Source organism: Taudactylus pleione, unplaced genomic scaffold, assembly GCF_031769625.1.
Source record: "Taudactylus pleione unplaced genomic scaffold, aTauple2 ptg000788l, whole genome shotgun sequence".
In the NCBI taxonomy this organism is placed as follows: Eukaryota; Metazoa; Chordata; class Amphibia; order Anura; family Myobatrachidae; genus Taudactylus; species Taudactylus pleione.
Window position 1 is genome coordinate 5,655,428 of NW_028285190.1, and position 12,022 is coordinate 5,667,449.

General features: G+C 37.9%; 1 protein-coding gene across 1 annotated transcript in view; it reads left to right on the forward strand.

Annotated features, from left to right (window-relative positions):
• The first annotated feature begins 1,937 nt into the window (after positions 1-1,937).
• The window catches only part of NPY (neuropeptide Y), a 67,466-nt gene continuing 57,381 nt past the window's right edge, over positions 1,938-12,022 (forward strand). Inside the window, exons 1-3 of the mRNA XM_088457810.1 lie at positions 1,938-2,079; positions 2,899-3,086; positions 6,764-6,844. Of these exons, the coding sequence (XP_088313936.1) occupies positions 2,899-3,086; positions 6,764-6,844 (269 nt within the window). The 5' untranslated portion in view covers positions 1,938-2,079. The remainder of the gene's footprint in view (positions 2,080-2,898; positions 3,087-6,763; positions 6,845-12,022) is intronic.

Below are 12,022 nucleotides of genomic sequence, written 5' to 3' on the forward strand. Positions count from 1 at the left end.
TGTGACTGTATGTATGTACGTACGTACGTGTATAAGTGCATAACTGTGTACATGTATGTATGTGTATAAGTGCATGACTACATACGTATGTGTGTGACTATGTATATGTGTGTATGTGACTGTATGTTTGTGTTTTTCAAGGCTTACATTGTTCAAAAGTTTCTGTTGATAAATCCTCACTTTACATAATGTTCTTTAATGTTTCAACATTGATTTTGTTGAAAGTAGCAATAAATCTAAAAATACTTTCCACTGACCATTTACATTTTTATTCCCACAAATGGGTAGGTAGAGGCCCAAGTGCAATGCTTTCCCCTTGGCCTAAAATGATGTTAAGCTGACCCTGGCTAATCTTTGGGCCTGGCTGGGCCCTGGTCTAGCCATGGAGGAGGTGGATTGCACCCTACTATAGTGCTTCACCACAGTGCCCATAGTATTCACAGGAAGTCTTTTCACTAATGGGCATGGGCGTGCCAACCCACTATGTCTTGGCAGCCCTGCCTTCGTTAATGACAGACTCAGTGCAATTCTGTTATCCCCAAAGTTGACAAAAATTGTCTCTGCCAGCTGACACCATCTTCAGATGGGGTAAGCAGTCTCTGTCCAGTGATAAGAACTGTCAGAATGAAAAGAGGCATCTCTCTGATGCATTAATGGGGATCTTGCCAGGACAGACCACGGCAGTGTCAACTATTGCCACCACAATCAACAGTGCCAGTACAGGTTTTTGCACTGCCTTGGTCATATTTTTGGCAAAACATCTGTCCCGTGAAAAAAATATAACAACCTGGAGAAATCAGTCCTTAAAGCTGCTTTCAGGACCCCACTGCTGCCATACAAAGGCCCCTAAATAGGAACCTATAAAACCAATCCACGTAGAACCAGTGTGGTCTCATAACATACATTTTTATAACTGGACAGTTTTTGCTTAATTTATGTGGAAGTAGGGAAATTGTCTGGCACACTTTAAGTATACCTCACATTTGAAACTATTACTACATAAAAGAGACAGGTGTGTATCATTTAATTTTTCTAAAGTCCATTTTGCAATAGCCAATTTTTATGTTTCTTATCAGTGAGATTGCTTTGCCTTCAAATATGTGTGTGCTTACAGTTCTGGATGTGTCTACAGACAGGCATCTAACCACAGGGGCAGAATATTAAAATGCATCTATTTAAGATAGCATGCACAAAGGAATGTTTGTCAGCTACAATATTTGCATTTAGACATACACTGAAGCAAGTTCATTTGCGGAACATAGCATTTACCCCATCTGCCTGCTTAGCTCACAGACACCTCCACGTAAGAATTTGCTTTATAGATCTAATCTATAAATGGTTTAGACAGTCTTACTTACCACTGTTCCACCACATAGTTCAAAATTAATTATTTTCCCAGTCAAAAATCTTCCAGTTAGAGTGCGATGAGTCAGAGACTCGTCATAGTTTATACAGTATGTGTGTAAGTTTGGGTGAGATTTGCAATTGTAATAGGTTTTTCAACTGCTGCAGCTGCACGATATGCTAATGATCAGAAACAGAAAGGGGGAGGGCTACACTACAATATCTAATAACAAGTGCATAAAAATCTCACATTCCAAAAATAAAGCTAAACAGGTATTATACATGATCATTGTAAAGGTATGCTTATTATGTGTTATGTATTAGAAAGTCATCAATATTCTAGAATGTATTTTATTATTGCCCACATTTTTGCAGTTAGAACAGTTTCAGCCATCAAACGTAACTCGTTCTGACATGTCAGACAATAAAGCAGGCTTATTGCGCTCCCTATTCTACATGACCCAAGTCTGCCAGGTCTCTCTTATTGGTGACGAGCTTGCTGCTCAGAGGAAGGAGGAGATAGTAGGAAATAGTCACTCACACACTATTACCCCCCAGACCCTCCTGCAGAATAAAGACTATAAAAGGCACAGCATGGCAGAGAGCCCACACAAGCTGGGGATCAGGGAGAACAAGTAAAACCAGACTAATTACAGAGAAGAATTACTAAGACAACTGGAAGGAAGAGGGGAGAAGGTAGAAGATAGTGTACAGAAACTCCAATTCACAGACAATGTAAGTACCCAGCTCTTGTATTCTGTAATACAACTTTCAGAACGGAGCTGTCCTTAGTGCTGAAAACCCTTCCCCGGCAGTTAGTCCTGATGGGCAGTGTAAGATGAGTTCCTTTCGTTACGGAGTTGAGGTATTTTGTTTTTGCTGCAAACTCCTTTAGTCTGTATCGTTGTGTTTGGATTTATAAAATATAGAACTGTAGATTTGTTATTTCAGAACTTGAAATGCAAACTGACTCTTCTCTTTTTCAATCCTTCCGCAAATGATGTGGGACTTGGCTCTGTGTGTATCAGTCTACAGCAAAGTCTTACAGTTTCATACCAAAATGAGTGACACGTTTTAGTTTAACACATTTTGCTGGTGGCATTTGTAGCTGTATATGTTGTAGCAGTTTAAAAAAAGTGTTTGCATAGATAGAAAGTTGTACATTCAAACACATACAAAGTGCAGAATAAAGTGATGATATACTTAAAATAACTGATGTTTCTGCTTAGACCAGAGGCTCCCAAACGCGGTTCTCAAGGCACCCCAAGTGTTCAGGGGTTAGAGATAACCACGGTTGAGTAAAGGTGGTTAAATAAAATTGACTGAAGTACTAATTAAGTTACCTGTGCTCAACCAAGGATATCTCTAAAACCTGAACTGTTGGGAAGCCTTGAGGACCGCATTTGGGAACCTCTGGCTTAGACTTTTTTTTCAGTGCATGCTTATGATTAAAAGAGCATTATTATTATTATTATTATTATTATTATTATTATTATTCAGTACATTACATGCCTATTGTCCAGGACTTAATTGTGTGCTTTCACTTGTTTTCAGATGCAGGGAAGTATGAGGTTGTGGATGTCAGTGCTGACTATATGCCTGTCCTTGCTGATCTGCTTGGGGACATTGGCAGAGGCTTATCCATCAAAACCAGATAACCCGGGAGAGGATGCACCGGCGGAGGATATGGCCAAATATTACTCAGCACTGAGGCATTATATAAACCTCATAACACGGCAAAGGTAGGACAAGCTCATTCCATGTTGGATCTGTGGTGTACTCTATACACTGAAGTCAATTCTTTTTTTTTATTCTGTCAAGTCACAAGTGTACAGTATAAGTTTTAACAGTGACTTTACAGGGTAACAAAGTACAGCTGCTGTATGTAATTGAGCATTGAAAACAATTCAGCAATGTAATTGGCTCATTAGTTAATTGTGTAGTACATTAATTAAAATCACCATGGGGTCCATTTTTATTGCAGCAGTTCAGTTGCAACAAATATTTAAATGTGTTTAATTAGTTTCTCACTTGTGCAAGGATAAAATGAAGGCTTTTGAAGTATATTGCTAGTATAATAGCAAAGTAAGAAAGTAAATTTTATTAAAAGATTGATAGCACCAAAGGTGCAGAGTGATCATACAGAAACATACTTAAAAAATGATCATGCAAATATAGGACATAGATGTATGAATATATATTGCACTTATGGATTGCAATAGAACAATGTGTTTCTGTAATTAACACAAGTTTCCCAATATTCAAATATAATCTTATTAGAGACCTGCATTAAGATAGTACAGATTCTCTATCTAGCCCTTAGCCAGGGTGCACTTTTCAGTGCAATAAACTCTGCTTCATCTGTTTACTAAACAAGCATACATAACATAACAAAAAACAACACAAAAGTAATGTAACATAACTATCAGTGACATAAATGTTAGTGAGATAGATAAATTACAATAGCTTATTGTTTTTGCACTGAATGATGTACTCCTGTAAGCTAGATTCAGCTTGTATTGCATTGTATCTTCTCAAAGATAGATTCTATGACTTTCTTTTAACTTTTATATGCAGGTGTATTGCCTTTAGTGTCTAACGTCTTTCGAAAACTATCCGACTTCATTATTCATTTGCAGAATTAATCATCTGAGTAAAATGAGTCTTGCTGAGAATTGTTTAGGATTCTAAAATGATTAGTGGAAAGTGATGAGGCGAATCATGAGATTTATGCATTGTGACACACTGCCCACGAAACTCTGCCATGAGTTGATTATAAAACACAAAATGGCACATACTGGGAAATCAGAAATGCCTGAGAGCACAGAATATGTAAAGAATTCATCTCCAACTCTAAACCAAGCTTTTTTTCACCCAAATTCTGCAAGAGATGACAGAGCAACCCTCTAGATGCTAATATCTCCCCAGGGCATATAACACCCATCGGAACATCCAGCCACAAACTCAGAAGACATACACTGTGAGTGGAGCTGAGTTCTGAAGTTAGATTATAAAATTAAACCAGTTCAGTGTTCAAACTGGATGGAATGGCATTAATTATATAGGTCAATAAGTAAATATTCACAAAGTAAAGCCATGTATCCAGTAACATGTAGGATACAAGCATATAGAGTACAGTATGAACACACTCAAAATCTGTGCCTTAAGTAAAATATTTGATTATTTACTGTAACAATGTGATAAGTGACCATGTTCTCACTTGTTTGTCATTTGCAAGTCATATAACCTTAGGGGAAAACAGACAGTTCCCTAGAGGTATTATGTGACTAGTGATATACCATTGGTATATGGAATGCATCAAATTGGAAGTCGGTTGAGTGCATCAACAATAGATACGTGAAGACATTTCTATTGCTATGTCTTAGTGTTGAAAAGTATTCATTTACATACTTAATGACATATTAGCTTTTGAATAGTAGCAGTACATTTTGCAGCTGGGAGAAACTGTAGCCTATTACTATAATTATCATTTATATACTTGCCATATTAGTCAGAAACAATATGTCTCAGGAACACAATGCGTGTTATCTACTTTGTTACATATGCAATTTAAATTTGAGGTTTTGTCATCAATCAAATATGTGAAAATTCTACTATATATTTTACTTTATGATTGCACTTTTTACCATGTATCATAGCTTTTGTTATAATGCCAAAGAAACGACAACACTTCTCACCAGCTAGATATTTGGACACCAAAACATTGGAAGAAGTGGGTCACATTTTCAGTTATATTCCATGACAATAAACCTATGCAAACAGCAAAGTGGTGGCACCACAGACAAATACAGAGGATTAAACTCCATTCATTGATATAATGTCATATATAAATAATATGTTATTAAGTAATACAGTATGTCTCCTAAAACAATAGTAAACTTTTAAGAAGTTGACAAATCAATGAGAAAAATGCTGCAAATGTGTAAATGATTATAAAACACAGGTGCACAGAGGCAATTTTATACATCATGCCATCGAGCTTATACCTTTAAACTTTATTTGGTGTGCATGCCTTTATTGAAACCCATTTGTACAGTCTAGATGAATCTGTCATAGAATTGGTTATGCAATGTATTATGAGTACACATAGTTATTAAAGAAGATATACAATAGCCTAAACACCGCCACACATATTATTGTAAATGTGAAAATTAACACGTTGTAGTGTTGCACCATGAAATGTAACATCCTAACAAGAGTGGCCAAGTGCTGCACTGTGCAATCTGTCTGATGGCCATTCATTACTCATTCTATATATATATATATATATATATATATATATATAAAATAGGTAAATAGATAAAGTATGTAGATACTATAGATAGATAGATAGATAGATAGATAGATAGATAGATAGATAGATAGATAGATAGATAGATAGATAGATCGATAGATAGGCAAACAAATAATACACTGTTTTCTGAATACAACTTTGCTAACCTACTTAGATAGTGTTTTTGTTAGTGTGTTGTTGTTTTTTCACATTATCCATTATTATTTGTGCTATATTTTAATAAAACCAATTATAAATGTGAACTAATGCCCATTGTAGTTATTTAGATTGTATTGTCCTCTCTGTGATATATACATTTAAATTGAGTTCAAAACTTAAGTAACACTGTTAGGAACCAGTCTGTAAGAATGTTGTTTATTAGAGTATAAATAATGCATGACAATGCTTTTTACATTCATATTAGATATATTTTAATGTCCATAATGCAATGTTAACAATATTAGTTCATATTATGTTTTTTTAAGAAATGAGAAACAGCCAAAATAACAGCTTTGCAAAAATGGCTTTAGAAAAATGATATATAGGAAAGATTGATATGAAGAAAGCTATACAATGAAATAGATTATAGCTAGTGGTATTTCCACATACAAGCCACATTTGCTATGACATACAATAAGGCTCAACTGATCCTGGTATAACACTGGCAGCTGATGTGGCTTCTTTGTGAATACAAATTGAATTCAACTATTTGAATGAATTAAAACTGAATTATTTTATCCAGCAAATAGTGTTTGTCTTATTTTTTTTTTTAACAATGAGAGTACTTTATTTTACCATTTATATATTATCCTTTCTTTATTGTGAGCTTAAAATGACAAGTAGAAAACTGTTTATCCCCCCTCAGATTACGTTGATATACTGTACTTCTGGCTTCAACGTGTGATAGCATGTGGTAATAATCCGCTTCTTGACTGCTATTTTATTACATGATTACTATTATACAACTCCCTTTGTATTGGTGAGGCATTTTGTTGCAGTGTTAGCTTTGTTTCATATTACTGCAGCAGATGCAAATAAAAATGTTAAGTAATAATAATACAGTATAATAACATAGTGGCGATATATTTTATTTACTTACTGACCATTTCGCTTTCCATTTGTCAGATATGGAAAGCGATCAAATCCTGAAGCAATGCTTTCAGATCTTTGGTGGAGAGAAAGCACAGAAAACATTCCACGATCCAGGTAAGTCATATGATTACATTAATGCACTTAGAAAAGTGTCTACAACCTATTTAAATCCTGGAGGGAAGATAACAAATTATATCAAATTTAGAAAACTGAAGTGGTTATTTTGAGTTAAAATGTTTCTTTAGTATTGCAATCTACTCATAGGCAAAGGTTCATAACAACGTATGTGGGAGATGAGAAGGATGCCATATTACCTGCCACTTTAGGCAGTAGAGAGCTCAGGAAAACGCCTAGAGAAATCCAACATATTTCTTATTAAAATATTAGGATTTAGTACTTAATGTCTGAAATTACTTACTAACCGTAGCTTACTACCAAGTATTTAGAAAGAAATACAATAATTTTTCATAGTTTTCTTAACCATATACTGTATCTGCTACAATATAATACAAGATATTGGCAACCTATTTTGACAAATAAAGGCGCCTATCAGGTTAAGGTCCCCTCTGTGTGCACTCCAGGATTAAAGCACATTTATGTGCCAGTTCGTTTTGCGGATGGATCCTGCAGTTCTTGTCCTGGGCATGGTCCGTGTCTGAGCATATGCATTTATGGGCGATACCAAAAGGTACGCATTTCAGTCACATCTCCGCTTGCAGTTGAGCGGGTGTAATTGGGTGGTAATGGGTAATTTTGGTGTGGGCGTGTCGGGGGTGTAGATGGAATTGCGGCCAATCCTGAGTTGTGCGTACACAGAGATCCGTCTGCTTTCAGATGAATATCTTGCACCAAGGACAGGGTAGGCACAAGTGCATGCTGATAATGACGACGGCTATGAACCCAAGAGTATGGATAGAGGCTGTGCTGTCACATAGATGCGCCCAACTTGGCAAAATGTCAGCATTTAGTTCTGTGCACAGAACAGAAGTACAGCTTGGAATAATGTATATATATACAGTATATATATATATATATATATATATATATAACTGATTCATGTGCTTGGGATTGGTGTGTGATATGGGATCATGATGATTTACCGCATGGCCAGCGGTTCAAATCCCGACAGCGGAAGCCCGGCAGTGAGATCCCGACATGTAAGTTTTTTTTTCTATGTACTAACCTAACCTCCCTCCCCTAACTCTAACCCTCCCTTAGGGGTGCCTAACCCTAACCTCACCCCCAAGTGAGTAAGCATAACCCCCCTCTAAGTTCCTAAACCTAACCTCCCCTTCCCTGCTGCTAACGCTAAGTCTCCCGGGGGGTGCCTAACCCTAACCTCCCCCCAGGGGTGCCTAACCCTAAGCCCCCCTTCCCCTAACCTAACCCTAACCTCCCGGGGGGGTGCCTAGCCCTAAGTCCCCCACGGGAGCCCCTAACCTAAGCCGCCCGGCACCTGTCTTACCTTAGATCGGTAAGCCGGGTGTCGGCTCCCGGCGTAGGTCTAATGACAGGCGTCGGGATTTCGATGCTGGTCATTAGACACTTGCCGGGATTAAACAGTCGGGATGCCGACGGTCGGCATTTAGACTGTCGGCATCCCGACTGCATCCCATGTGATATGTAGCATAATATAGGATTCATAGAAAAATATTAATCTCATTTCTAGATGGCCCATGTGATGGCTTATTCCATGATTGACTTATAATTATACAGATCATAAATGGGTTGTGTGCCTCATTCTCATTGTATCAGTTCCACGTTATGACTGGACTTGATGCAGATAGAGAAGCATGTATTGCAGCACCCGGATCACTGTCCTGAACAAGGCAATCTAATAATGCACCTTGGTTTCATATTTTTTCCATTAAAGAATGAGGGCTTGAGGCTGTGACGTGATACAACATTCTGTATAACGCTAAGTACGCCACGGAATGTGCATTAGCGAATGCTCCATCTGTATATATGAGGTGGCTTAATGACATCTTTCGGATGTCACTTTTAGATTTAGTCCATTCAATAATTTAATGTTATTTTACATAATAGAGAGAAATAAATAAAATACATTTTCCAGTTTAACAGTAAAACATCTTTTGTGCATGGACTCTAGCATATAAAACCAGTTTGCCATGGTCAGCACATAAGACTGACTCTGTAAAGGGTCCAAATAAGATGAAAACAGCTATTAGCACAAGGAAAGAGTGCTGGAGGTTATAGACATGCTGAATATTAATGGAATATACAGTCACTTCATTTATGTCTTTTAGACGGATTCATCTTCAAAAGGCTGCAAACAGAGATAACCAATATGCCATGTACTGTAGGAAGGGAAGGTACTGTGAGAAAGGGAAGGGGGGTAATCACTGATAACATGTATTTCTAACAGGAAAAAAACATCTTATATATCATTTCAAAAACAAGATTTTTTTTTTTCAAGTCAGCACAAACTAGAAAAATAAGAATTAATGTTAATCGAATTTAGAAAAACTATTTAGATGGAGATAATCTTTTCAGTTCTATTCTGGCATAAAGTCCATTTTCTATGTTAGATGCCCAAATACATGTTCATCTTTCCACAGCCAATACTAGATTCTTTGGTGCCCTGGGCCAGAAAGCGCATCGGCGCCCCTGCACCCCTCCCTCCTATTTTTCAAATAGGGACACAATACGCGGCGCACTCAAAAAATGGGTTTCATCCATGGGGAAGGGGCATGACAAATCTGATTGCTCTCATACGATTATGATCCTGTTGTACCACTGTTATCCAGGTGTCAAATAGAGTGTGAATCCAATGGCTGCAGTGATGATACACAATAATTATGCTGTAAAACCAGGTCTAGAGATGTAGGAGAGAGCTGGGGAAGCTGCTCCTGCAGCAGGATGTGTCCATCAGAACAGCCGTGCACAAGTCTGGTGTAGATCACAGAACAAGTGTTACTTGTAGTGTATATGCAGCAAATATCAGCAGCTGGAAGATTTGTGTGTGTACCGTGCGCCAGCAGCTGAACTCACTGGCGAAGGTATTTGAGGTGTGCTGGTACCACTTGGGTTGGGAAATGGTGGCTTTGTTCAGGGCTGCCATCAGAAATTGTAGGACACACAGCTCCATGTGTAAAGCATCTGAGTGCCATAAATAAAAGAGAATGTGACTGAAGGTGCTTCTGGAGATGGCCAGATGGAGGGGGAGTTGGCCATGGAGTAGATAGGGGCGGCCAGGAGATGCCAAGATTTAAAGAAAAGGAATCTACCAGTGAGAATGGTTATAAACAGAAAATTGACAAGCCTGAGCAGTGCCACCTGCGCTGTGGTGACCTGTACCGTGGCACATGTCGCACCACCCTAGTAACGGCCCTACATTATACATTAAATACCATCTGAAATGCCATACATACTGGGGTACACATACTTTTGTTTTCCAAAAGAAACTGAATGTATTGACCTTTGCTTTTTATCATTAAAGTATTATAGTACTTTTTAGCTTTAAACTTTACGATTAATTTTTCTCAAGTAATGTCCAATAGATTCCCGAGTCTAGATTGCATAGAGAGCAGGCAGTTCTCCCATAGGAGCATTTACCTGCCTGGGGAGTGGGCAGGGACAGGCTACATTGATGTAAATTACATCCTCAAGCCCCACCCACCTCAATGTATACTGAGTGGAGCAATTAGCATCATCATATGCCTTGCCCCACCCACTTGGTGCAAATTGCATCATCAAGTAATTATCAAGTTATGCATACCACTAATTTCCATTCCAGTTCTGTTCATCTACTGGAGGGCAGAGAAGTAGGCCGGTATGATCTATGTACTAGTAGATGATCTATCTACTCAGACAACCATTGTTCTAATGACAGATAAAGTTTTAGTTTTGGAATACCAGGGTCTAAGGGGTCTATGTACTAAGCCTTGGAGAGAGATAAAGTGGACAGAGATAAAGTACCAGCCAATTAGCTCCTGTCATTATTCAAACAGCATGTAAAGTGACAGCTAGGAGCTGATTGATTGTTACTTTATCTCCATCCACTTTATCTATTTCCAAGGCTTAGTACATAGACTAAGCATCTAAGCATATTTATATGTATTGCAAGCACCATGCACAGTTAAATCTGTTCTTGGGGTTTTTGCACTACTCCTAATTCAGCTACGGTATCTGTAGAAGTTTAGTTGCTGGAGTTTTGCAGTACAATGAGACAGATATACTGCAAGTGAAACGGCATTACTGTAGGTCTGGTCTTGGAAAACTGGATGCTGGTACTTACCTCTATTTCTGCAGTAGGGAAATTATAATAACAACTAAAGTTATTGCTGAAGATCCAGTATTTCTATTATCTGACTAGTAACTTTGTTAACGCCTTTGCTGCGGACTACGATTGAGACTTGCTATCTGCAAATACTGTGAACAAGAAGGTCCCCTGCAGTTAAAACAAAACTACCTTCCCCAACGGTCTGGGAAAGCTGCTAGGCCGATTTCCGGGTACTGATGTTGGTATGCTAACGTCAGTTTTGTAAAACAAAAAAGAAAAAAGAAACTGAATGGAAAGTATTGGGGATGGACTTAAAATCCTTCTGTCTGCCTAACCCTGGCACCTAGAGAGATGGGGGTACTCATTTTGGAAGAAAGGAGTCCTCCTCTTTTAAACTATGTGCCCCTTTAGAAGTTAATGATGTCTGGTGATCAGTGCAATCGTCAGACATTAACCCCATGCACTGCAGAAAAATCAAAGAGTCCAGGAATGGAGCATGATGTCACCCCAACATGGCTTCCAAAACTAAAGGGCACCCACATTAGAAAGATGGTGGATCCTCTCTTTCTAATGATTAGGCCCTTTAAAACTTAATGTATATGGGAGACAAATATGATTAAATGTAGACAGGCAATTTAACTGGCTTTGGCTTATTTTTTTCACATTTAACAGTCCTACAAGTCTCTGAACTTACATAACAACTTACATAACACATTTTAAACTAATGAGATTTAAAAAATTGGTAATTGTTGGATGAACAATTTGCCTATAAATAATTGCTTTGCTTAGATGGTAAAGTGTATGCATTATTCTCTTAGAAACCAGAATTAAATATACTTGTATGGACAGATTTATCGACATATTTATTTTAAAAATATTTGCAGGATGTTTTGTGAGGGAACTTGCAAATATTAAGGATCCCCAGCATTTAAGAGAGGGAACACAGCAAATATCTCTGAATTTATGACTGCAAAAGCAGCCCCCATAGCATTCCAGCACTTGACTCTGGCTGCTAACGCCATCTGAAGATGGTGTTAGCAAGCCTGGCA